Below are 26745 nucleotides of genomic sequence, written 5' to 3'. Positions count from 1 at the left end.
TACTAGTTTTAACCCTCTTGGGTTTGTGATTCCAAAACATTAAACCAGATGAGTTCTAGATTGACCGAGGTAATATAATATTGAGTCGATGATAAGAACATAGGATCAATTGCTTATCGAGAAACAAGACATGGGAATGTGAAGTGACACTATATCACTGCCCATGAATCATTCATTCAAGAATAATCACGATGCCCTGGACGTCCGCTACCAGAACGAATCGGGATATCAAGTGACCCTCTAGCGTCGAAAAACGCATTGATCGATTTGACACTCTGCTGACTCGTCGTGTCCACCCCACCGATATCTGCGTTACAACTTGAAGGAGAGCTGACGCGATCCTCTGGTGGTGAAGTAGAAGGCGGCGGGGGAGCTTGTCTTTGTGGATGATCTGGTCTTGATGGTTTATGCCACGGTTTGGTAGCTGGCAATTGGAGAGCAAGATAATTTGGTATCATGCCAGATAGACCTCTTGACTGAGAAGGCAGCCTGGAAGAATCGCCCTCTGGTGAGGAAGGCAATATTGATGGGGACAATGACCCACTTGAATCATTGAATGTACTGACCCGATCCGAAGGCGAGGATGATGAGAATAATGAATCACCGGAACGAGAGAATGAAAAATTCCGAGTGAAACTGGGACGAGAAGGCAATGAGAACCGTGAACGGCCTCGGCCACTAATATTGTCTGAGCTTGGGGCATTTTGGACAGGTTGGCGCTCTGATCTTCTGCCGTTGGAGAGACTCTGATTCTGCATTGTTGCTCTTGGATGATCAACTGCATCGCTATCAGAAGTCGTAGTCCCATTGCCTTGCTCTTCCCTAGTGGTAGGTGCACTGGTGTGGCTCAGACTCAGTAGAGTAGCAAGTATTCCAGAAGACAGTGTGAAAAACATTAACGTTGAATTCTCACTAGATTACTATGATAGATTTTATCTGTACTCGCCTCAGCCCTGAATAGGCCTTAGAACATATGTTCAAGATTCTCTTCCACATAGAAGAGCATTCATTATATCAGCATCAATAAATCTCCACTTCATATCCACAGTAGTCCTAAGAATGTGGTATCTGTCCCCAACCTCATAAGTCACGGATCAACTGTGTTCAACATCTAATAGATCACAAACTCCCCACCAATAGCATATGACAAGACTCCAAATTGGCACAGTCGGCTGTATGGCCTGGTGCCTCCTGTAGCCCCCGCGCATATATCGTACCTGTGATCTAGGACCCATGGCTAGCCTGCTCATTAAAGGCTGCATCATCTGCCCCATAGTCCCGCTTAACCCCCCCCACATTTTAAGTGCACATGGGAGACAGCCATAGCTGCATGCTGGTAGGAGAGGACATTCATCTTAGTCTGCAGGTGGGTCTGTGCCTCACGCTGGAGGACCTTGCGCAGCTGGCTACTATCCCAGCTCCCATCCCCCGCGGGTCACAGGAAGGCGGATGCTGGGCCCTCCCGCCCATGGACTAACTTCTGTAGGGCCTGGTAGAAGGGCAGGATTAGCCAGAGGTAGTATACCACCAGCTCACTAACTGCCTTCAGTGGATACCAGTGGATAATCTTGGCGGTATTAACCATTGAGATACCCCTTATGATAGTCATGACTGTGCTCATGAGCCCGTGCTTAATGAAAATATTGCAGCGGTGGCCATGTGGGGTATTACTATGGCGCAGGCTGAGTAGCTTAGTGGCCTGGGCTGGCTGCCCCCTATTGAAATGGACTAGCAGGAGCAGGCACTCCAGGAACTCTTTTACCTGCCACAGGTAGTGAGTGGTTCACTGCCTCTTCCTACCAGAGACCTGGTCCTGCTGGCTAATCCGGCATAGCTGTAAGAGTTACTATATCCGCTACATATGTACATTCTTGATTACTTTCATTTTTTAATATGACCATGGCTCTATCGCCGAGCATGGAAATTCAAGATATTATAACAAATCTCATGAGGACGCTCATATAATCTTTCCCACTCGCCATCCTCGCCCATCTTTTGAAAACCTTCCAGCACCGCGTCACATAAAGCAACCTTCATCCACCCAACATCCTTCAAAGTACACCCTTCGACAGGACCATAACTATCATCAAGTAGGTCCTCTGGCTTATCTACGTCTTCAAGATCTTCCTGGTTGAAATCTTCAACAGACTCAGGTTTCTACTACTTATACAGCATATTCACGACTGCATCTTTATTGATTCAGTCGTCAATAAGGTGCCTGAAGAACACTCTGCAAGGACTGTTCAACAAAAAGACAGAACCGATAGCGCGCTGCTTCAACGTTAGAGTACCGAATCATATCAGGCGAGCCGCCTGACTCTTCCTGAATAGCAGTCGTGGCCCATTTCTGGAAATGCTCACGGATTGTCGCCGTGCTCGCACTTTCAAAAAGGGGCTCGGATGTTGTCTCAAAATAATCCTCCTTTATCTGGATTCTGGGGTATACTCGCCAAGCTGCGGAAACTAGCAGAGGCCTATCTCTGATAAGCTTTTTAGCGAAGGGCTAGGATAGACTTGTTTTAACTGTCAACCTTTTTTAAGTGTTCTGATACCGAGTCACCTAGATTACATACAGCACCATGAAAAATAGAAAGTACCGAATCTACGTGGTATTGAGAGAAATAATGAAAACAGAAATTTTGGTTTGGTATTCAACGGTAAAGGAAGCCATCGTTTTTGTATCTATATCCCCTCGATCCATTTACATGCTGCAGAGAAAACGTCCTATGTTAGTAGACACTTCACAAAATCCAAGGGATGACGTACCGTTCAACAGGGCTGAGACCCAGAACCCTCATGCCGTTGTGCAATACTTGTCTGGCGGCCGCGTACAGAGCCATACGGGCCTTCTTGACCTCGGGCTCGCTGCCGACGACCTTGAGCGAGTCGTAGCCGGAGCTGAGGATGTGTGTCATGCGGAACAGGTAGTTGATGATAGTCGTGGGCTCCAGGGTCTTGGTGGTGTTCAGCAGGACATCGGGCCAGGTGGCCAGCAGGCGGATGAGATCGGTGGCGTGGGTCTCGGTCAGGAGGTCGAGGTTGGCGGAGTCGAGCTCCTCAACGCTCAGGCCGGACTTGCGGCCCATGGAGCAGAGACGGGCGTGGGCGTATTGCAGGTAGGGACCGGTGTCACCCTCGAACGAGGTCATCGCTTCAAGGTTGAAGTCGTAACCGTTGATACTGCCAGGAATTAGTTTCTCAAATCATGTAATAGGTGCCATAGGAGGTGGGGGAGCAGAGGGGAGGGGAGGAGGAAGATAGACGTACCGCTTGCCGGTCATGTCCTGTACCATGACCGAAGTGAGACCCAGGATATCGGCCACCGCCTCGGGGTTCTCGACCTGGTCGTACTTCTCCTGGTTCTTCTTCATGACTTCGTGCATCTTGTCGGCGACATCCCGCAGAATGTCATCCAGGAACTTGACGGTACCCTTGCGGGTGCTCATGCCCCGGACCATGCCGAAGTTGATGTGCTGGCAGCGGCTGGCCAGATCCTTGTGACCCATCAGCTCGGTGATCTTGAACAGCTGAGCCAAGTGGAGATCCTGCTGAGCGGCAACAACATAGATCATCTTGTCGAAGTGGTAGGCCTCGTCACGCTCCATGATGGCACCGATATCACGGGTCAGGTACAGAGGAGTGCCATCCTTGCGGACAATGATGGCCTTGCCGAGCTTCTTGGCACCATGCTTGGTGAAGTCGACGATGACGGCACCCTCGGACTTCTCCGAAACGCCAGCCTTCTCCATGGACTGGTAGGCTGCGGTCATGCTCTCGTTCTTAATCTGGGACTCGCCAGAGTACACATCGAAGTCAATGTTGAGACGAGCATAGGTCTGTTTGTACTTCTCGATACTGAGATCACGGAATCGGCGCCACAGCGCCAGAGCATCCTGGTCACCGTCCTCCATGCTCTTGAAGTAACGACGGGCCTTCTCATCCTCGCTAACATCGACGAGCTTCGCGAGCTCAGCCTCAAGCTCAGACACATCCTCGCTCTTCTCCTTCTTGGCCTTGATCTGCTCCTTCAGCTCCTTGATGGGGCCCTCCTGCTGTCCGACAATCTGGTTGATCTTCACATAAACGTCGAACAGATGGTTGATGGGGTTCTTGAGCAGCTCCTCCTCGTTACCGAAAAGCTTGAATCCGTTGGCGAGAAGACCGTACTGCTTGCCCCAGTCACCAAGGTAGTTCATCTTGATGACATCCCAACCCATGACGGTGTACAGGTTGGCCAGGAAACCTCCAATGATGGTACTCCGGAGGTGACCGGCGTGGAAGGGCTTGGCGATGTTCGGCGACGAGAACTCAACAATGATTCTCTTCTTGCCCTTGGAAGGGTCCGAGGGATCCTGCAGGCCCATGTTGCCATTGGTACCGAAGGTGGCCTTCTCCTTCAGGATGCGGGGGACGACGGTCTGGGTGAGAGGGCCAGGCTTGAAGAAGAACTGCAGATGCACGCCGAAGGCAACAGGAGGTGAGACCAGATCGGACTCGGGGAACTTCTCCGCAAGTTCCTTGCACAGCTCCTGAGGGTTCTTCTTGATTTGCAAGGAGGGAACCTAAAACCACGACCTCTTGTGTTAAAAAAAAATCTCCTTGTCCGCTTGCTCTAGCTGAATAGACCCGAGATCGTTCGTACCGGCAGAAGCAAATCACCCTTGTCCAATGTATTTGTCCATTGCAGCTTGGTGTAGATCTTCTCGGGCTCAATGCCCGTAGCGGCACCCAGCTTCTCCGCAATGTGCTCTCGGTAGATATCCACGGGGTTTAACGAGGGATAGCAGTTGGGGAACTTGGAGGTCTCGGACGTCGAATGGATGGTGAGGCCCTCAACGGCGACGGGCAGGTCTGCAGCAGATGCCATGGCTGCGACTAATTTCGGTTGGGTCCCGGGGTACGTGTAGAAGGAAGCGGTGGTACCAAACGCTCGAGAGCTGCGAAGGGAACGCGGGTAGATTGAGGGGAAGGGGAGAGGAGGACGAGGATATAGCAAAGAACCACTGTACTGGGAACTGCAAGAGGAAAGCGACTGAAAAATGGCGCTGGAAAATCGCCGAGCCCCGCTAATCAGACAATGACCCATAGAAGGAGGGGATTCTCAAGCCATGAGAGGGGAACCTTTTTTTTTTTTTTCCTTCCCTTTTTTTTCTGCGTCTGACTCAAAACGCGGCAGTTCAATTACTCTCCAGGGCGGTGAGATGATGAGTCACGTGGAACCGTCCAGCCCTATTTAGAGATCAAAAATGGCACGTGCAACGGTTTCTACTGACGTCACCCAGCCGCAACCACTGCAGGAAGCGTCCAAACCGGTGGGCTGTCGTGTGTGCGAAAGTAACCAGCGCAATGCGTCCAGTATACGATTCAGGATGCACTGCTGGATAATCAGTAAACGGCTGTAATAACTCATTTGCAATCATGGGTGGACGGCGACGTCAATCGGCTCTCGCCAAATCGATCCAACTCGCGGTATTTCGCGAACCACGAACATTTCGGAAGACACTGCTGGGATGGATCCTGGCATTTTTCAGTATATTCTATATCCGGCTGATTCGCTACTGTGCAGAGCTCTTTGAGGAGCTGCGCAAGGATGTCTGGGACATCCACGAGGAAGAATACAAAGCCTGCTTCCGCAGCGAGAACAAGACCTTACCTTTGAAGCCGATGGGTGATCTGGGATTGTCTGGATCGGTGCGTGTGTTTTCGCTCCCCTTCTTCACCTGCCAGAATCCTACCAGGTACATGTTGACCTAACCAAGTCATGATCATCCGCCAGACATTCTTCAGCACATCCAACAATAAGTTTCTCGTGAAGAGCCTCCCCCGCCATTTCGAACATTCCTTCTTCCGCAAAGACCTCTTCCAGCCGTACTATGAGTACATGAGCTCCCACCCAGACTCGATCCTCGTCTGGATCACGGATTACGTGTACGCTCCGTACCGAACCCTCGGCAGCATCTTGAAGACCGCGCCTGCGCACCACATCATCATGGAGAACATGCTCTGCGGCAAGGACGGAGACCCAGCCGAGGAGAAGTGGGAGACGTACGATCTGAAACCCATCGATTACTTCTATCCGGAGCGGGATCTGGTGCCGGACGCGCTGGTCAGCGAGGAGACTCTGAATAGGCTGGCGGATAAGTTTGAGGATAAGATACAGATGTCGCAGGCGGATTATAGGAGATTCAAGAACATCCTGGAGGCTGACACGCACTTCCTGGAGTCATCGAATGCAGTTGATTACTCGCTCTTCTTGATCAGGTTCCCTGCTTCGTCCAACCCCGATGTGGTCGGAAAGAGAAACCCATGGCGGGTGGGATTCCAATCTCTCGACGGGAAATGGAAGTACCGGGCAGTGATTCTGGATTTCTTCTGGGCCAAGCACAAGCTGCATGCGCAAGCCATGACGGGGATGGTGCAGACCTTCAATGTCATTGGGCGCCAAGGGCCCATGACCATCACAACAACAGCCGACGAATACCGAAAGAAATTCTTGAACATGGTGGATGAGATCTTGGAAGTGCGCCAGTCTTGAATGGACAGGAACGATGTCGCGAATGCAGTTAATGACGATATGAACAAATATTGGTATCTAAATACACATCGTAATCGTGACCAATGCTAATTGAATGATCCTGTACAGCTGGGCGTGAGCCACTCAATACTTTCTGATTTATTTGCTGACTTGTGGATTGGCTCACTCATACAACAGTTCTGACCTGCATCGGAAATCGGTCAAGAACATGGCTTTATGCCATCTGAACTGTTCTATGACAGAGCCCACCAACATGTAATGGAGAAAATTCAGATCCTTTAATGGTCTATCCATGTGCTTGAGAAAGGCAGGGCAAAGCAAAATTCTCAAACGTCGACAAGAGAAACCGGAATATGCGTTTATTCGTAACTTAGAAGCAGAAGACCTGGTCCTCGAGCTTGCTGACCGGGCGGGCCTTGGTGAATCCGAGAGACTCGGTGGCCTTCTTCATGGCGCTGATCATGGGGGGAGGACCGCAGAGCAGAACCTTGACGTCGCTAGCGGGAGCAGGGAGGCGTTCCTACAGCACAATCAACCATCAGCAACAGGGCCAAGAGAAGACGATTGTAAACAAGAAGGACGAACCTTGATCATTTCAGGGGTAACGAAACCAACACCGCCAGTCCAGCCCTGGGGAGGGTTGTTCAGAACGTAGTAGATGTTGAAGTCCTCATCCTCTGCAGCCAGCTTGTCCAGTTCCTCCTTGAGCAGAATGTCCTCGGGGTTGACGTTGGCGAAGATCAGGTCGACCTTGGTGATATCGGTGCCGCCGTTGCGGGGACGGTTACGAATGATAGCCTTGATAACCTGCAGCATGGGGGTGATACCGGTACCGCCAGCAATCATACCGATGTGCCGGCACATGTTGGGAGTGTAAACCATGGCACCCTTGGGACCGCGCACCTTCATCACGTCGCCGACCTTCAGGGTGGTCAAGTGCTTGGAGATGTTACCCTGGGGATAGGCCTTGACCAGCAGATCGAAGTAACCGGCCTCATTGTCCGAGGAGATAGGGGTGTAGGAGCGCACAACCTCCTTGGGCTGGCCCTCAATGGTGGCGGCGAGAGAAATGTGCTGGCCGATCGGCAGACCCAAGATATCGGTGGGACGGGGAAGAGCAAAGCGGTAGATGGAGACATTGTGCGAGATATCGGTCTTCTCCTTGAGGACAAATTCCTGAAATTCGGTGGGATTAAGGACCTTTCTGGCTTCTGTTGAGAGCAAATTATTGTTTTGGTCAGTATATTCACTCAAGCCTTGGGGAAGTTACATGCGATGAGAGAAGGGTTCACGCACTGCTGTCGCCAGTAAACAGCTTGAAACCTGCCAGAACAGCAGTCAGGGCCACTGCGTAGGGAACAAATTCCTTCTTCACGAGAAAGGTGCCGAAGACGAGCAAGGCCGAGGGAATGTAGACCCCATTAACATTTTCAGACGACAATGCACTGCGACATGTGAAGACAAATAAATATTAGCCAAAAAAACAGACCCTAAGAGAAAGGAAGGAATTGGATATTGAATGAGAGACAATGGAAGACATACCTCATCTTGAATGATCCTCTGATTAAAAGAAACTGAAACAGAACCGAACGCGAGACAAGAGAATATAAAGAGGAGGAGGAGGAGTGTCGGGGAGGATGGAAGAACTAAGGTTGGGGATGAGTCAAATCGAGTTGAGGCAAAGGAAAAGAAAGAGGTCCCCAGCGGAAATGGCTTGGCAGAGTTGGAAATGTTTGTAATTTCAATGTATTGGACGATGTTCGGCGCTGTCCTGTGGTAGTTGCGAGCCACTCTATTTATCTATCTATGTATCTACAATGGAGATAGATATGATGAGCTTATATTATTTGGAATAGTGTACGAAGATCTCATAAATATCTAATCTAGAGCCTATCCAGGCAATTAATTACCCATATCTACACCTCATATCCTCATGCAGTTCCGCTGTTGAACCCTGCGCGGAATCCGACACCAGTTGGGGTGTTGATTTCCCTTCTTTGGGGTAAGCCGTCGGAGTCCTCGAGATTCCGCCCTGATCTCATCAAAAAAGACATCGATATCAGAACCCAGATTCTATCCATCCTTTTTTTTTATATAAAAAAAAAATCAAAATATCTATTTTGAATATCAAGATGGCCTCAACTCCCGAGCCCCCCGCCTTCAACCTCACAGAGACCGATCTCGAGATCTTAGCCATGACTGACGATCAATTCATCCTCCATGACTGGGAGAATCTGAAAGACATCATCGGTATGGAGGTCCAGAAACCAAAGAACCGCATCGTAACCCCTTCTCCCTTCCCCCCTCCATCTCTCTATATAGCATCTCCAATCACCACGATTCCATAGATTGATGGCCATCCCTCCGCACAAACAGCACGAAATGATCTCGGCGCTCTGAAGCGGAAACCCTCCGATCTAGCCCGATACCTCTCCTGGTCCCGCGACACCAAAGCCCAATACGGCTCCATCACAAACTTCATCTGCAAACGTCGTCTGGGCTGGCATCTGCCGGAACCCACTGGTACCAGTGCCAGTGCCAGTACGGGCGCTGGGGTCGCAGACAGCGAGCCGGTCTTCCCCTTCAACAACCCGATCCCCTTTGCCGATCCCTCGGACTACAAGATCCTCCGCAACGACTGGCCCTACGGTGTGGCGCCGGGTATTGCGCACCTCTGTGTGTGGCTACGCACTCCTGTGCCCGTCCAGGAACACGGTGGCGATCTCACTGATGAATCTCGCGCGCTGATCGAGGGGTTTGTGCGGGAGACGTTTGTGGAGCGTCTGGCGAAGGAGGAGGGCAGGTATTCGAGGCCGGAGGACCATGTTCTGTGGTTTAAGAATTGGACGGCTTTGCAGAGTGTCCGCAGTCTCGAGCATATCCATGTCCTTATCAGGGATGTGCCAGAGAGCATCCTGTACGAGTGGACACAGGAGTGGCCTGCCGATGGGGTCCCCAACTAGGCTGTGTGCCTGGACCCTGCAGTCACTCATAAAGACGGGTATTCCCCCCGCTTAGGTCTGCAGATCAGAGTGGATAGATTTCGCTTTCCGGTCCGTACCCTGCATGTCTGGGTGCTGGCGGACTCGAAAAGTCTTCGCATTCGAAGATTTGCCTCCAAAGCCCTACGCAAATCATCCTTAGAGTACATGTAGAAGAAAAAAGAAAAAGAGAATATGAGACAGTAGAAGAAAGCACCCGACACCGCGAAACGAAGCAAGGGATATAATCTCAGTAGCAGAAATGGTCCATCAACAAATACGCCTGCTCTCCCGTCCATCCCAGCAAGTGAGTACTAGAAACTTGATCATTTCACCCATCAATCCATCTCCATAATGCCAGCTCATTACGTCTTCTGCTCCTCAACGAATTTGAGCGCCTCCTCGCGAGATACAACGTCGATCGTGCTAGCCTTCTGCCGGAAGCTAACTCCATAGCATTTCTCGGCGACGTGCAACATCTCGGGGCGGAAAGTGGTGCAGATGAACTGTCCATTGGTCGATTCGGAGATGGACTGCAGCATTTGAGCGACAGCGGTTCGGTACTGGGCGTCCAGATTGGCATCGATCTCGTCGAACAGGTAAAAAGGTGCCGGATCACAGGCCTGGATAGCAAAGACCAACGCAAGGGCGCAAAGACCTAGACCAATATCAGTAAAATGAAGCAGGAATCCCCGGGCAAAATGAGAAGCTATCTTACTTTTTTGGCCACCACTGAGTTGCTGGATGCGCTGCTGTTCATCATGCTTACTGTTGAAGCTCACGCTAATGCCTACACCGACGTAGTTTTCAACGCTTTGTTGCGCCCGCTCATCATCAGAATCCATGTCCTCATCCCGTCGGAGAGGGCGATCGGTCTTGCGCTGGATGATCAAGCGCCCACGGCCAGCGGGGACGAGCTTTTCGAAGATGTTTGCAAATTCGCGCGAGACTTGCTTGAAGGTACGTTCAATGGCCTCGTCCTTGCGCTGGTCAAGCACCGAGATAAGATCCTCAATCGATTTCTGAGACGCCTCGAGCTCCTCTCTGCGAGAGGTAAGAGTTTCACGCTGTCTGGTGAAGCTGTTATATTGCTCAAACGCTTTCTTGTTGACATGCGAGTATTTCTTGAGCGCCTCATTGGCCTTGTGTAACTTTTTCACAACTGTGTTCGAGTCGGTGTGCTTATACTTCGTAAACGCCTCGTCGGGGAGCACTCCCAGGTCACGAATATTGGCCGCGCATTCAGCTGCCCGCTTGGTCAACGCAGCTTTCTTCTGCATGTTCTTCTCCATGCGGCGTTGATGCTTCTCAATGGATCGCGCCAGCTCTTCCAGTTCGCGGCGAATTTCCGCTTTCTGCTGCTCGAGTTCGGTGACCTGAGAGTTCGCTTTCTCGATGGACTCGTCCACCTGTTGAAGCCTCTGGCTCAGATTCTCGAGCGTCTTACGCAGTCGCTTCATTTCCCGCTCAGTCTCCTTGAGATTGCCCTGGCCGTCATCATCCACCATATCAACATCTCGGCTGAACAGTTGGTCAAGATGCGGGTTTAGGTTCTCCCGAAGCTCAACTTCGAGAATAGACTTGCGAGCTTCCAACTCGCTTCGCTGAGCAGACAGTTCGTGATATTGCTGTCGAAGATCTTGGGCAACAGCGCTAAGAGACTCCAACTGTGCCTCCTCTTCATTCGTGAGCGCCTTCTGGAATGGCGATTTCAATTCCGCCTCAAAGGCATTCACTTGATCGTTCAATGCGGCCAAGTTAGTCTCGATATTACGAAGAGCCTTCCGCTTAGCATCAAGATTGTCGTTCTTCTTTTGAAGCAGATCACGCTTGCTCCTCAACTCTTGCCGAAGCGGCCCACTGCTGTTCTGCACCTGGTGTCGTTGTTGCTCTAGCTTCTGGAGTTCGCCCACAGCCTTTGTAATAATTTGATCCAACTTCTCAAGCTCTCTGCGAATTTCTGTTCCCCGGTTCTTCTTGCTTTCGTATTCATCTCTCCATTTTGTCAAGTTCCTCACCCCATCAAGTCGTGATTGCCGGGAATCATGGAAACCACCGGTGAGCGCACCTCTCTTGTCGGACCGGTCTCCCTCGGGTGTGATTGCATTCACACCATGGCTTCGGGCGTATTGCGATGCCACTTGCAGATTGGGGCAAATGATGGTCTTGCCAAACACATGTTGGAATGCCTTTTCATAAGCAGGATCATATTGAAGCTTGTCGATCATGGGGATTGTATCACTGGCACGGGGGAGGTTGGCTGCTCTGGACCTCAGTCTGTTCAAAGGCATGAATGTCACTCTCCCAGCCTTGTCTTGTTGAAGAATTTCCAAAACCTTGGTGGCGGTTTCGTCAGTGTCCACGACATAGTGAAACAAGCTTTGACCTGCTGTGACCTCAACAGCAGTCCGGTACCGATCGTTTACCTCGAACAGCTCGGCGAGCGTGCCATACACTCCTTCAAGATTGTGCTGACGCTTGATTCTTCGGACGGCTGCGATTCCGCGACTCGTGTTGTGATCCATCATTTGAGAAAGAGTGCGTTCCGCCCGGTCCACTTCGTTTGATGCGTTCGATAGAATTGAATCAAGCTTCGCTTCCTCACGCCAGAGTTCCCTTGCAAAATGTTAGTGAACAGGCTCGCATTGTAAAGACGGGGGGAGGAAACCTACTTTCTTTGGTCCATTAAGCGGTCCCTTTCATCCTTTGCAGCCTGGACTTGCTGCTCAACTGAATGAACAGTGTCTCCCCTACCATCGATTTGCTGGCGCAAGCGTTCTGTTTCAGGTTCCAAGAGCGCAATGTCATTTTCAAGCTCCTTGATATCCTCCTGCGTCTGCGCCATCACCGCCTGTACTGTAGAGATAGAAGTGTAATTCTCCTTGATCTCCGTCTGCAACCACTTGTCACGCTCCGACTTATTTCTGAAGCGTGAGTTGCGGCCCTGCTTGGCATATAGACGCTGACGCGTTGTCTCTGCTTCGCTGAGCTGAGATTTGATGTCGTCCTCACGTTCTTTGGCTGCATTGAAGCGAGGAATTAGATCTTGCAGTTCAGTCTCGCGCTCTTTAATCGCGGACTGGACAGCCTCGAGCTCTTGATCGTGGCGTGCTTTGAGTGCTTGAGTGGCGACCTGGTTATCGGAGAGAGATTTGGCGCGCAATTCCACCTGTGCAAGAGTCTTCGAAGTCTCCCGCCGCTCGTCTTCGAGCTGTGACTTGTCGACCTTTAGGAATTCAATTTGCTGCTTGCATTCTGCAATCTCTGCGTCAATTTGAGCCATCTCCTTCTCTCCCTCGATGAAGCGGTCTCGATTGAGATCTGTATCTTCGACGCCCGTTTGTCTTTGCTCTTCCAAATTGTCAAGGATGCTGGAAATCTCTTGTTGTTCGCGCGAGTGAATCGTATATTCCAAACAACGGCGTTCTTTGTCCTTCTCCTGGAAATTGCGTAGTTCATCCTTTTCCTCCTCGAGTTCGGCGAGTCGCTCATTAATAAAATCCAATAGTTCATCGATTTTCGCCTTCTTGTTGTTGGTTTCGTGCATAATCTTCAGCGATTCAGCACGGCGCGCTTCGTAAACCTGAGTACCAGCAACTTCTTTCAAGAGCGTCAAGCGCTCGGTATCCTTCATGTTGGTCAATGCGGTGACTCGACCTTGAGGCACAATGTAGTAGGGATTCGATCGAGAGAAGCCGGCTGACTCGAGCAGGTTCATGACGTCGGACTTGGTTGCATTTTTGCGGTCTAGAGTATATTCGTCTTTCTTGAGTCCGATCGTTCGACGAAGGACTACTTCTGGCTTGCCGGTTGGGAATCTGTCGTCGGAGTTGTCGAAGATGATCTCCACGTAGGCGGACATTACCGCGGAACCTGAACCTTCCTAGTTGATGTAAGCCAAAGAACCGAGCTCAATATATCCGTTCGCTACGTACATGAAGCAGCGCTTGCCGCTCCTCTCGGCCCAGGTGAGTATATGCATCACTGAGGACGAAACGGATCGCCGCGAAGAAGTTACTCTTGCCGGAGCCATTGCGACCAACGATGACGTTGTGTTTCGGAGAGAAGGGCTCAATGACCGTCTGATCCTTGTAGCTGGAGGTACAAAGCAATTAGTTACAGCGCTTTTGCCCCTTTCGCACTCTGTAGCTCTGATGCGACATACCTTTTGAAGCCCTGAATGATAATCTGTTTGACATACATCTTGAGGCGCGCTTTGCGGGTTGCAGGGCAATCTAATGCCACGAGAACATCACGCAATTAGCAGATAAAAGCCGAGCGCCTAGCCTTTGGCAATAGCCGTTAGATGATACTGATGATGGAGGACAGGGAATGACCTGTTAATCTATGCCTCCAACTTGCGACGGTGAGGGAGACCACTGAAACACGCGTGGCCCAAAGTACTGCCGGACCGACGCGTTTATGCCCGCGGGGTTTCTGCCAGGCGGTGAACCCAACACATGGTCCACAACTCAATTTATTTCCACCAAAAAAAAGTATCACCGCCGGAGTCTATTTGTACACACGCCCGAACATCTCTCTGCCTTGATACTTGAAGAAGTCAAGCAGATATGGCTTCCCAAGACCTGAATGCACAAGCGACTGGCCTTGCAGATGGTCTATTGCCAACCCATACATATGTGCCTAACAGAGGATATGCGAACGCTGAAGGCACAGTCCCCGCTATGGCGGGGCAAGACCCCGAATCGCCTGAATTGCAGGACGACCAGGAGGATGAGTATTACGATGATATCTTTGAGGAGGAATTAGATGAAGAAGACTTCACGTCGTCGAACACTGCGGATCTCACCAAGGCCTACAATCGTCAGCGGAAAGTGAACGAGTTGGCCGCCGACCCGAATGTGCCCAAGTGGACATACCCAAAGACGAACACACAGAAGCCTACCGTCAACACCTACGCCTCCGTCGACGACCAGGTCAAGTCTCTCACTCGGCATGCCACCAAAATCAAACTCGATAATATGCAGTCTGGATTAGCTGTTCGCGGAGAGCGTGGCGGTGACAGGGCTGACAGAGCAACATCCGAGCAAGTGCTTGATCCCCGTACACGAATGATCCTTTTGCAGATGATCAACCGCAACATCGTATCAGAGATCCACGGTTGCTTGTCAACAGGTAAAGAGGCCAATGTTTACCACGCCATTTGGTATCCCGACGGAGAGGAGGAGACTCAACAACACCGAGCGATCAAAGTTTACAAGACCAGCATTCTCGTGTTCAAAGACAGAGACAAGTACGTTACTGGAGAGTTCAGATTCAGACAGGGGTACAACAAGAGCAACAACAGGGCAATGGTGAAGTTGTGGGCCGAGAAGGAAATGCGGAATCTGCGGAGAATCTACGCGGCTGGCATCCCTTGCCCGGAGCCTATTAATCTTCGCTTGCACGTCCTCGTAATGGGCTTTGTCGGTAACTCTAAGGGTCTCCCGGCTCCTCGTCTCAAGGATGTCGAATTCGACATCCCAGAGCCCGAGACCAGGTGGCGTGAGCTGTATATCGAGCTTCTGGCATACATGCGTGTGATGTACCAAACATGCCACTTGGTGCACGCCGATCTGAGCGAGTACAACATCCTCTACCACAAGAAGAAGCTCTACATTATCGATGTCAGTCAGAGTGTGGAGCACGACCATCCACGCAGTTTGGAATTCCTGCGCATGGATATCAAGAACGTGAGCGACTTCTTCCGCCGCCAGGGCGTGGAGTTGCTTTCCGAACGGGTTGTGTTTGAGTTCATCATCTCTGCTGGCGGCCCTGCCACCGTCGAAGCAAGCGAAGAGATTCACAACGTGATCGAAGCACTCTATACCCAGAAGTCCGATGAGGCCGATACAGAGCAAGATACCGCCGTTTTCCGTCAACAGTTTATCCCCCAGACGCTAGAGCAAGTTTACGATTTTGAGCGCGACGCGGAGAAAGTTCGCGCTGGAGAAGGGTCAGACCTTGTTTACCGTGACCTCCTTGCCGGTGGAAAGTCAGAAGCGGGAACTCGCGTCGACGAAAACGATGACCAAGAATCTGATGCCAGCGGCGGTGTCTCAGTCGCAGACTCTGCGTCTGAGTCGGGGGAGGGCGACGATGATGATCCGTTTGCGAAGAAGCAACCTCGTGGCAAACGCTTCGAGGATAAGGACTCAAAGCGCGATCACAAGCTGAAGGTGAAGGAGGAAAAGCGCCAGCAACGTGCAAACAAGATGCCAAAGCACCTTAAGAAACGCCTCGTTTCCTCCTCTTCAAGAAAGAAGAAATGAGCTAAGCTCTAGGCCCCTTCATCCTGCATTTGGAGGACAGTTTATCGCGATTCTCATGGTTTCTCGGAAAAGTTATTGTTTATGGGATCTATGACGGGCTACTCTCATGAAGTAACGGTTGGATGCATGCATATATACGGAATTTATGGAATATATAAGTCAACATAGAAAGGAGTGGAAGGCGAATACCGGTTTTAGTCAATACAATTCATTTTTCTCTGCGCATGTGTGAATCTGTCATACAGGAACGTGGATAAAAGAAGTGTTCGGTTGACCCATCAGAGCTCTCTTTGATCCTCATTTAAGCCCATTGCCGATACTAGATGCCCATACCGCGCCTACATCCACTGTTCAGATAGACAGGGAGTATGCGTCTTGAATGGGCTATCGAAACTAGCAAGGGCATATGAGCCTCATCGGTCGAGGAAAACCTCTTCTTGAGTTCATCATATAGGTCACTTCTTACTCAGCGATAAGACCCATAACTAAATCAGTCCTCGCCAGACATTCAGAATTGATAGACAGACTCGCATGGTAGTCAAAGGAAGGCCTGATGAAGATCCCGAAAGACGAAGGCAGCATGTGGCCCATATAAAAATGAAAAAAAGAGGGCTTATCAGGTTGTGCTTTTAACCCTAGTCTGAATTCGCGCAAATACTTGTTCAACAAGATCTCTGGGCAACTCAGGGATAACCTCGTCGACTTCGGTGTTGTCCCCCACTGCTGAAAGGTGATTTTCTTGACCTCCTCCTCGCTGCTCCCTTTCACCTGCTGTAGGCTCTTCGTCATTGGCTTGCTCAGAAACGGCACCCTTGACTTTACCGCCCAAAATACGGCGGAATTCAATTCGCATCGGCTCTCGGCCAACTTCAGGCCATATGTCAGATGGGAGATAGTCGCCTTTCTCAACCCGAAACGCTTCACGGGCGTTGACGTCTTCTTCATATAGCTGATCCAGCTTATGCTTCGCATCACGAAGCACCTTCTCGACTCGTTGTCGCACATGCCTGCGCCGGGCAACCTCAATGATCAAACCGTCGTAGGCGTCAAGGAAGCCATCATAAAATGAGTTAAGATGCGCGAGATCATCTAAGCCGCCAGCAATACGGTCATTTTCCTCGTGCCATACCCGCGTGAAGTCATGCGCCTGGGCGATATAACCTGGCAAGCGTGTTGATGCGAGAGATGATAAATGCTGGAAAACGTCGATCGTAGCATTGTATATGGACCGAAGAGCGTCCCGTTGGGCCAGCACGTTCTCCAAACTCGATTCCATCTCACCGATTCGATCATGAATCTCCATGACAACATCTTCCGCTTCAGTCGCATCCTTGATTAGGACATGAACCATCTCTCGATACTCAGAGTCACTTAGTGGATCCAACGGGGCATTTAGATTGGCGTTAATGCCCTCCTCAATGTTTGGTCCTATGCGGCCGCTAGCATTCACTCCGACATGCATATCACCTGTGATCGATTTCGCTGCAGCACCTCCACCTTCAGTATGTTTAACGGCAGTTACGCAGAGATCAAAATGTCGCACAAGAGACTCCAGGAGATTAGCCATCTCCTGTGCATGCATTTCTAAGGAATGCAGCATGGATGGCATGGAGGACATCGAAGGCAGGCTAGAGTTGGACGCAGATGATGACGATGGAGACGATGAGGAACGGGAGGAGGCCAATTTCGCGACAGCTCTATAGTTGCCTAAAGCCTCCTTGATCGACAAAAGCTCATCGTCAAAGGCATGGTTGGACGAGTCTAATTGAGCCTGTGCTCCGTTTGTTCGGTCTATCGAGTTCTTCAAAGCTGCATGAAGCTCTTCTACGCCGCGCTCATCAACAAAATCATGAAGACTTCTCGGCTGTTCGCCTTCGGGCCGGAATCCGCCGTGAACAATGGTCTCACGAAGAAGTTCGAGTGTTCGTCTCAATCGCGCATCAGCAGCATCAAGATCCTTCAAGACGGCCGCAAATTCTGAGCGGCCACGAAGGGAGATCTCTTCCACCTCGGTACGGACACTGTAAAGAAGTCGCAATTGATTGTTGAGCCCGCGGCGAAGGAAGCCTGTCCTCGCAGACACAACAACACTCTCTTCCAACGCAGCGCGAGCTGTTGTGACGATTTCATTGGCCCGCCACACATGGTTGATGGATGATAAAGATCGCTTGGCCGCAACGAGATGCGAGATAAGAGTATCCAACTGAGGCATCGTCTGTTGCTCAGTCTGAGACGGCTCTGCATCAGGCGGTCCCCCACCGGATGCTGACGAAGACTCCGAGGATGACATGATGTGAGACTGTGGGAAGAGCAAATCTCCTCCGGCGCAAGTCCGTATTGCGGCTTGAACGATGTCTGACAGTCACACGGAAGAGTCCCCTGCGAATGTGTGATTTTAGTTCAAGATCACCTCATATGAGGATTCCAGAGATAACGCTATGAATCTTTCGTCCCGTGTCCAATGGTTTCCAATAGACCGAAGTGATTCTCGATCAACGTGGGCTACTCGTTGAATGAGACTTGGTTCGAATCATACAGATGACCTCGGTAGGCTGTCAGTAACGAGAGTGAAGCTGCACCTCTCGTGGATAAACGAATCTTACAGATTCGGAACAAGGATATGGGATGCTGGTCCTCTCAAAGGATGGTCACCTACTCCGTCCAGGGATCGATCACATAGAAAGTATGTGCGCTCACCACATACATATCATACTCGGAAATAATATCGACGGAAAGACCAGGATAACGAAAGGTGCTGCCAACCTCTCGCGGCTCTGCGAGGCAGGGAAAAAAGCGGTGTGAGCAGGAACCCCTTTCCTTCGAATCTGACATAGGATGTATCAAGTTAGTGAGCCATAGTGGACGATGAATCCAACCCTGTGCCTAAAAATAAGGGATTGGCAATAGTACCGGATAGATCTGCTCATCATGTTTATTGGTGAACTCGATAGATGAGAGGTTCCGAAGTGGGCATCATGTGACGTCAGTCACATGTCCGCTAAACCTGACTAATCCCCTTGTTTGCGGAGTGTAGCGTATCTACAAAGTACAATCTACAACTACAAGGGCCTCAAAAAATGCTTCATGGTCAGTATTCCTTCCTTAAAAACAAAAGTACACGGTGTCATTCATGCTGGTATCAATAATGCCAACTTTCAATGTAGCCGCGAATGTTTGTAATTTTGTGGACTGAGCAAAACAAGTAGCAATCTTACTCTACTACCTACACGGCAATAATGGCTCTTGCAATATATTTTGTAATTGGCCTTCCACCAAAATGTTGAAATCAACCACAGCGAAGGGATAACAACAGAGGTGAAAAGAAGCTCTTGCGCAACAAACTTAAGAGTACTCCGTAGGCACATTCTCAATTGAAGTGGGGGCTTGAGAATGTGGCTCTATGCAGTTCAATAGAACTTACAGAGAGTTGGTCAGACTCTAGTGACGAGTGAAAATCATGGTGTTTCAGTATCAGTCTTCTTCCAGCTACAAGACGGCTCGGAAGAGGCATGCATGCTGTTCATAGAGGATTACAAGCCAATAGATGTCTTTTCAGGCTATTAGAGTAGTCTAGATTCTTACACGTTTTATCCAAATCCTCTAGTGTTTACTCTTGATCTGTGCTTGACTGCCAGACATATCCGACTATTGAGTGCACATCAATAGGAATCCCGATGTTGGCCAGACGGAGACAGCAGGATTGGAAACCTAACCCAGAACTACCTTTCTTATCTAAAAGTATATAGACCAACAGATGGCGTTGATTGTTCATATCAATGAACGGCTGAGGATAGGACGAAGCGGCATCAATGGAAATGGGCCGCCACCATAAATGTCTCATCACCGAGATTTCATACCTAGGGGCAGTCGAAGAAGCAAATTGATTTGCGCGAATGGACGTGTCGCTACCAACGTGGCCTTGCGTATGTAGCCAAAACTGCAGGCAGATTTCTGAGCTCATTACACTCGCAAGAGGACCACTCAAAGTCTGACGATAACATCTATCTCATCGGTCCTTGAGATAGCACAGCGCACTTCAGACTCTCCATAGCAGTTGATTTTGTTCTGGATGACGGATGGTTCGGAGTACTCCATACTCCATAGTCCCTAACTGATACCCCAGACGGCCAGACCGCCTCGAAGCAAATTATGGCGAAATCCACAGTTCGAACTAATTCGTAGATCCGCAATCGGTCTGAGAAATGGCGAGCAATGATACCACATGATTCGCTGATTCCCTGGACGATGGTTGAGGTTGCTGCAATGGCCCGGCAAATTCGCGCCATCTGAGGGAATCTGATGCGAGTAGAGTATGCAATGGCGCCATCGGGTCACGTGGCGCCGACCCGCAACATGGGATGCCGCAACAGAAGAGTCAATCTATTCTTGCGTGATTCACACCTGTCACTAAGATCCCTTTTTCCAGCAGAAGAAAAAAAGGGAGAAACCTTTAGCGTCTTTACAGGTGCAATATTTCGCCATCGTGCAGAGTTATAAAGCTTGCAGCCCGTCAGTGTTGCTTGGTGTTTTTCTCAATCGCAATCGCAATCCCATCCTCTCTTATCTGCCTCTTCCGTACCCAAAGGTCCCCAAAACTAATCGCCACCACCGCCTTACCTACTACTCCCCGGCGACGGTGATCCCAATCTTCGACATTCGCCGAGATACCTATTGTTGACGCCTTGAAACTCTATCGATATTGTCTGCAGTACCTCGCAGTTGACTTGGCTCGAATTCGATGAAAAGCTGAGTGTCCGCGATGGATACCCAGCGTCTGTCTTTGCGAAAAGAGAACGGCTCTGCACATTCGCTCTTGCAGGATCAGACTGGTCTGAAGGAAAATACGATGAACATTCCGCGAGATTCGTCTTTTAATTCGATCTTTGGTCCTTCCGAGGTCGTCGACGACGCTGGAACAGATCGCGATTTTAAGCACGAGTCCCACAAGTTCAGCATCACGAGAGCAATGCCTGAGAAGTTGGCGGGAAAGAACATTGCCCCCTTCCTCGCCAAACATATTCCGGAACAATACGCCCCTCTTGGCTCGCATGCAGGGGAGCCAGTAGAATCGAGTGGTGCCAACTCCAGATACTGTTATCGACACCGACCGGATCTCAAGTGCAGGCGACAAGCAGACGAGCCAACGATGGATAAACTCCAGCGGGTATGATTTTTCTTAATTTTCTTCTATCTTGTGTATACACATGCCAAATGCCATGCTAACAGATTGCAAAGGAACTTGAGACGCTTCCTCAGAGGGATCAACAAGGCATCGCTCATGCGTGGTCGATTTTTTCTGCTGCTCCAGCAAAGCACCGGAAACTTCTACTCCAGGGAATCATGGCGCAGTGTTGTTTTCCACAGTTGTCCTTCATCTCCGCCTCGGTTCGCGATTTGATTCGTATCGACTTTCTGACGGCTCTTCCACCGGAAATCTCGTTCAAAATTCTGTGTTATCTGGATACAACCTCGCTCTGCAAAGCCGCCCAGGTTTCCAGGCGTTGGAGGGCTTTGGCTGATGATGATGTCGTTTGGCACCGGATGTGTGAACAACACATCCATCGCAAGTGCAAAAAGTGCGGCTGGGGTTTACCTCTCCTGGATCGCAAACGGTTGCGAGAGTCCAAACGCCAAATTGAACTTCGTGCTGCCACATGGGATATAAGCGAACAGTCCACAGAAGACGAAACGGGTTCTCCTGCGCCTGAGAGCGCAAGCTCGAATGCCAAAAGAAAACCGGAATCAGACGATGAAGACACGGCACTGGTCAAACGCCATTGCACTTCAATTGTTCCCAGGCTGGAGAAGGAGAAGGATGGTGATTATTTTATCACCCGCTACCGACCGTGGAAGGAGGTGTACAAGGATCGATTCAAGGTAGGCACAAACTGGAAGTATGGACGATGCTCTGTCAAAGTTTTCAAAGGCCATACCAATGGCATCATGTGTCTGCAATTTGAGGACAATATCCTGGCTACCGGATCTTATGATGCGACCATCAAGATCTGGGACACGGAAACTGGCGAGGAGCTCCGCACACTCAGAGGGCATGAATCCGGCATTCGCTGTCTTCAATTTGATGACACCAAGTTGATCAGCGGCAGTATGGACCGCAGTCTCAAGGTGTGGAACTGGCGCACGGGCGAATGTATCTCGACTTATACCGGCCATCGTGGAGGCGTGATTGGATTACATTTTGATGCGACCATTTTGGCGTCTGCATCAGTGGATAAGACTGTGAAGATCTGGAATTTTGAGGATAAGTCGACGTGTCTTCTGCGCGGACATACCGATTGGGTCAATGCGGTTCGAGTAGACACAAATTCGCGCACCGTATTTTCGGCATCTGATGACTGCACGATTCGTCTTTGGGACCTGGATACCAAGACCTGCATCAGAACATTCCACGGACATGTTGGTCAAGTCCAGCAGGTCATTCCATTACCTCGGGAATTCGAGTTCGAGGACCATGATGCTGAATGTGAGAACGATAATGTCAGCGTCACTTCCGGCGACAGCCCGGCTGCTTCGCCAAGAGGCATTCCAGGTCTCGATGCAGGTACCTCGGAAACACAATCTTCTCCATTTGGCCCTGCCTTCGACAACGGGCGGCCAGCACCGCCACGATACATCGTCACGTCGGCTTTGGACTCGACCATCCGGCTGTGGGAGACCTCGACGGGACGGTGTCTACGTACATTCTTTGGTCATCTGGAAGGCGTATGGGCTTTAGCGGCGGACACACTCCGTATCGTATCAGGAGCCGAGGACCGTATGGTCAAGATCTGGGACCCCAGGACCGGGAAATGTGAGCGCACTTTCACTGGACATTCAGGACCAGTTACTTGCATTGGTCTCGGAGACAGTCGTTTTGCAACTGGCAGCGAGGATTGTGAGGTGCGCATGTATGGTTTCCAGAGCTAGATTGCTCTTTCGTTGGATTTTTGGATTGATTATGTGTTTGCGTCTTGTTTTATGGTGAATACCCATGGTTTGGCGTCTTTTCCTTTTTCCTTTCCCTCTTTTCTAACCTGTTTTAACGCCTGTTGTCGAAAATTTCGGCTTCGGTCTTTTGTGGTCACGGGCATATCAATGGTGTTTGGTGTCAACAAAAGGGATAAATATATACCAACCTTATGATTAGGTAGTGTTAGTACAAATCTCACAAGGCAGGAAAGCCGATTGTCTATAACCTTCTCTGTCGTCAGTCGTGGTTTCCATACAAAACCCTCTCCTTAGGCTGCTTGTCTCTCATCAAACACAGAATATGCTTCTCAAGTATCCTCATTCTGTTCCTCCAGATCAGTTTGTCCAACTCATCAGTATCAACCTTCTTTCCTCGAAGGAATACTTATCACATTATCATCTCTCATCCTTTCCACAACAAAAGCCAAGTGCGTCACTCTCTCCAATCTGAGACCATTCTAGCAATCTCCGGCCAGCATGCGAAGAGAGCCCCCAGGAAACGTATGACGTTGAAGCCAGCAGCCAAACTCCAAGTCGATCCTTTCTTCATGCCATGGCCTTCTTGCACCTCTGAAAGAATATGATCCTATCGCTGAATCGGCCGAAACGTTGTCTTGGAACGTTGTCTGCAGGGATCTCATCCTCAGCAAATCCAGATAGACGTGGATGCAAACGTTCTCGTTGCATGCATATATGCAGGAATGCTATGATTGGCACGTTTGCCTTGGCGATGCTTTCAGGGTCAGGGTTCTGTTTACCGACGGGGCTGGCTGGTTTGGTATATTAATGGGCGTCTTTGGTTTTTGGAGGTTGGTTCATAGGTATTACTTCGTTCATCGCCTCCTTCTTGGGGATCTGGTGGACAGGTTTAGTTATTTCTTGCTCACCAGTATCTCAGATGGCTCACTGTGGATTATTTACGTGATCGAATTTAAATGATCTTGATTACATAGGTGGATTTCTATTCGAAGATCTCCAGGTCCATAAGACAACTACACCTGGTGCAGATGGTCGCCCTTCTGCCGCAACCAAGTTCTGCCATATTACTGTTTCTCTTCCACTCGCCATCATCCATCCTCCTATATAACGCCTAGGTCATTACTGTCTTGCGTCAGGTGAAAAAAGCCATCCTAGACCAAGCAGGATGTCATCGGATCAAGATATTGGCAAAGAAATATCACCCCGATACGTGCGCCCTGAGCCGGACCGACACCCTGAATACACACACTCCGGGAGTGACAGTCACAGAATTACTGACACGGACACTGAATCAGACGCATAGCCAGACGAGCAGAAACAGCATCTGCAGCGTCTGGAGTAAGTGAGTGATTATTATATGGAACGGTATATGCAATGGCATCAGAAAACGCGGCAGCAACAGCAACAGCAACAAAAACAACAACGTCAATGCTCATCAAGGCAGAATCTGGAGAGAATGTTTAGACGATGTTGGCTCTTGACTTCGATGAGTAGTATTATGCCGGCCTGAAGCTTGTGGTTCGTATGTATGTTGTGTCGTCGCTTCTCTGGTTTGTTTTTTTTTTTTGTCCTAGTGATTTGATATGTGGTGGAAGAATACAGTCAGTTGCTTTGCTGGTGGGATGGTGTGAATTGATTACCTGCATTGGCATGTGTTTCTATGCCAAACCGTTAATTCCGTGGATTGTGAAGGATTGGAGACTATCAAAACTTCTCAGTGGTAGCATGGTATGTTTCCACAGTGTGCCTGGGAGCTTAGTAGTCTTCCTGTCCAGTTGCAGTTCATAGCAAGTTTCCTTGAACATAGATCTTAAGGAGACTCTGACACCTTACTACTTCATGATGGACGCCATCATCGCTTGCGAGAACTGAGTATTTAATGGAACTACTCATGATATGTGCTAGATTTGTACACTGGACGCTGGTATATTCACTTGTCTGATGGTTACGGCCGTACCACCTAACCTACCTATCTCTCTCAAAGCTTTGAGTATAGCCTCGCAACTGACAGGCACTCTACCCTCACATAGTCCTGTTGTCTCAGTGGTAACAACTTCTCTTACAAGACTCTGAAGCCACGCTCACTACCGAAGTTCTCTAACCTTCAGTGAGGGTAGTGTACATGACGAGCGGCATTGCTTCCCTGAATTAGTTTGACAACCGAGACCTCTGGTACGTTATTCAATCCTCACACTCGATACTACAGTATCCACTCTTAGCACTCAGTTCTTGACCCTTAATGGCCATCGATTGAACCTCTGAGGCTTCTGTCAAGCACAGTCTTCCCTTACTGAACATACCCCGTGCGCATCCCAGGAGCCTTCTTTGGTTCTCCCAAAAGCCCCCTTCCTTCCATGGCACATACTCTTCGAAGACTCGGGCAAGCCATCAGGCTATTTCGCAGTCCGACTGTCAAGCTAATCAAGTCTTTAACAAAGGGAAATGATAGGGGCAGATACTCCCTGCGAAAGCGGCATTTGAGCAATCTTCATACATTACCACCGAGCTGGTTTGACGACGAAGCCGACGACGACTATAGCCCAGAGCAAGAAAGAGCAAGGTTGAAGAGGAAGCGTCCTGTCAGAGCAGAGACAACTCATCGGCCTGCAAAACGAGCGCGAAGTCCAGCAAGGCTCATTGTCATCATGAATTTCACATCTGATGCTGGAAAGGCCTTTCTCGCTTCTCTACCCATATCCGAGGAGGAAACACGTCCCCAGGACAATGACCAATGGACCAAATACTGGGATATCCCAGATTCTGTAGCAGATTCAGGAGAGGCTTCGGGATACTTGCTTCGGAAGCGCGAAGCTCCGCAAGTGGACAAAGGCTGTTGCGTGGATCTGGAGGAACCGGTAGCTCGAGGTTGCTGGTCTTGTCGCAACCTTCAACAAGATTGTTCGCTTGTCGACAAGTCGCTTGTATACCCGTGCCAGACTTGCAAAGAGGATGAGATTGAATGTGAGCTGATTATTCCACCTGAATGGAAAAGAGCTTGCGAGAGATGCAGGCGCTCCAAGAAGAGTTGCTCTTACAACCATGGGGAGACGGACCATTCTTTACCTTGTGAGCAGTGCCGGGCAATGGGAATGAAATGCATTGCTGGCCCTGCAAAGGATAAACCGCCACAGAAAGCGAAAATCACAACCGAGGAAGCGGAGTTAGAGACACATGTGCCAACTGCGACTACTCCAGGGACTATCTGGGACACAATTCCTCCTCTGCCTTCCAATGGCGAGTTACTCGATCCTCTATTCGTTCCGCTGGGCTCAGAGATTGACCTGGGATCATTGAGCAACAATTTGGGCCAACCAAGTACTAGCAGCATTCATACCATTCAGACCTCCTTGGCCCATCCAGTGAACTTCACGTATGAACCTCCTTCAGATGGCTCCAGCCCATGCCACTGGTGCAGCAATTTCGCGTATGGTATCATGGGGCTCGGAAAAAGGACCGTGGAAGTGATCGACTTTGGGGATGGAAGATATGTGGAAGTCGGTGGTGGTCATGTCAGCGAAGGCCATGAGCCTAGTCGGATGTGCGTCATCTGTGCACTGGAGAGAATCCACGTTGTGAATTGTCCAGGACACCGCATTGTTCCTCTGAGAGGATACAAGGTCGAAACATTTGATTTCAAAGCTGCGTATAACAGCATGGTTCCAGTGCCAGGCCAGACGCCAAAGAGAACGAACCCTTGGTGCTCCCTGTGTCCCAACCCGGCATTCTTTGGTTGTGGAACTCTTCAAACCGTCAATAAGTACCAGGAACCCGTTGCCCCTTCGTCTCCTGATGTGAAAGGCTGCGGTTTGCTGCTCTGCGATCGGTGTGAGCTGCTAATGCGTGCCTTTCGTGGAGATCTGACCAAGGTGGTTGCGAAGAATGAGCAGGGGAATGCGGAATTTGGAAGTCGCGCCGATGTTAATTACATCCTGCCAGGGAATGATCTGTATCGTTGTTATACCGGCACTTGATGCTAATTTTGAGCCAGAAGAGAGAGGGTGAAGAAGATGGG

At 50.0% G+C, this 26745-nt stretch overlaps 9 protein-coding genes across 9 annotated transcripts, besides 1 other annotated feature; 5 read left to right on the top strand and 4 right to left on the bottom strand.

Moving 5' to 3' along the window:
- Positions 1-2206: 2206 nt before the first annotated feature.
- On the bottom strand, positions 2207-4867 carry ACLA_073570 (arginine--tRNA ligase; the record flags this gene model as incomplete). The annotated part of the gene is made up of 4 exons (XM_001275747.1): positions 2207-2474; positions 2767-3180; positions 3268-4562; positions 4643-4867. 4 exons carry the CDS (start codon positions 4865-4867, stop codon positions 2207-2209), a joined length of 2202 nt encoding a protein of 733 aa, XP_001275748.1.
- Positions 4868-5418: 551 nt separating this feature from the next.
- On the top strand, positions 5419-6535 carry ACLA_073560 (phosphatidylinositol phosphate kinase family protein; the record flags this gene model as incomplete). The annotated part of the gene is made up of 2 exons (XM_001275746.1): positions 5419-5695; positions 5760-6535. The coding sequence occupies 2 exons, from the start codon at positions 5419-5421 to the stop codon at positions 6533-6535; spliced, it is 1053 nt and encodes a 350-aa protein (XP_001275747.1).
- Positions 6536-6905: 370 nt separating this feature from the next.
- ACLA_073550 (cytochrome b5 reductase family protein) lies at positions 6906-8082 on the bottom strand (the record flags this gene model as incomplete). Its single annotated transcript, XM_001275745.1, has 4 exons — positions 6906-7055; positions 7121-7746; positions 7832-7980; positions 8078-8082. 4 exons carry the CDS (start codon positions 8080-8082, stop codon positions 6906-6908), a joined length of 930 nt encoding a protein of 309 aa, XP_001275746.1.
- Positions 8083-8667: 585 nt separating this feature from the next.
- Positions 8668-9498, top strand: ACLA_073540 (GIG1 family protein; the record flags this gene model as incomplete). Its single annotated transcript, XM_001275744.1, has 2 exons — positions 8668-8817; positions 8884-9498. 2 exons carry the CDS (start codon positions 8668-8670, stop codon positions 9496-9498), a joined length of 765 nt encoding a protein of 254 aa, XP_001275745.1.
- A 383-nt stretch (positions 9499-9881) lies between these two features.
- Positions 9882-13719, bottom strand: ACLA_073530 (chromosome segregation protein SMC; the record flags this gene model as incomplete). The annotated part of the gene is made up of 5 exons (XM_001275743.1): positions 9882-10174; positions 10235-12132; positions 12189-13399; positions 13452-13611; positions 13682-13719. 5 exons carry the CDS (start codon positions 13717-13719, stop codon positions 9882-9884), a joined length of 3600 nt encoding a protein of 1199 aa, XP_001275744.1.
- A 368-nt stretch (positions 13720-14087) lies between these two features.
- ACLA_073520 (serine/threonine-protein kinase RIO1) lies at positions 14088-15788 on the top strand (the record flags this gene model as incomplete). Its single annotated transcript, XM_001275742.1, has 1 exon — positions 14088-15788. The coding sequence occupies one exon, from the start codon at positions 14088-14090 to the stop codon at positions 15786-15788; it is 1701 nt and encodes a 566-aa protein (XP_001275743.1).
- Positions 15789-16404: 616 nt separating this feature from the next.
- On the bottom strand, positions 16405-18078 carry ACLA_073510 (autophagy-related protein 17; the record flags this gene model as incomplete). Its single annotated transcript, XM_001275741.1, has 1 exon — positions 16405-18078. One exon carries the CDS (start codon positions 18076-18078, stop codon positions 16405-16407), a length of 1674 nt encoding a protein of 557 aa, XP_001275742.1.
- Positions 18079-20547: 2469 nt separating this feature from the next.
- On the top strand, positions 20548-22712 carry ACLA_073500 (F-box/WD repeat-containing protein; the record flags this gene model as incomplete). Its single annotated transcript, XM_001275740.1, has 2 exons — positions 20548-20952; positions 21015-22712. 2 exons carry the CDS (start codon positions 20548-20550, stop codon positions 22710-22712), a joined length of 2103 nt encoding a protein of 700 aa, XP_001275741.1.
- A 1414-nt stretch (positions 22713-24126) lies between these two features.
- Positions 24127-24157: a microsatellite.
- Positions 24158-25378: 1221 nt separating this feature from the next.
- On the top strand, positions 25379-26704 carry ACLA_073490 (putative C6 finger domain protein; the record flags this gene model as incomplete). Its single annotated transcript, XM_001275739.1, has 1 exon — positions 25379-26704. The coding sequence occupies one exon, from the start codon at positions 25379-25381 to the stop codon at positions 26702-26704; it is 1326 nt and encodes a 441-aa protein (XP_001275740.1).
- Positions 26705-26745: the final 41 nt, after the last annotated feature.

Source organism: Aspergillus clavatus, genomic scaffold (assembly GCF_000002715.2).
Source record: "Aspergillus clavatus NRRL 1 1099423829791 genomic scaffold, whole genome shotgun sequence".
Taxonomy (NCBI): Eukaryota; Fungi; Ascomycota; class Eurotiomycetes; order Eurotiales; family Aspergillaceae; genus Aspergillus; species Aspergillus clavatus.
This window is presented reverse-complemented; position numbering and strand designations above follow the sequence as displayed.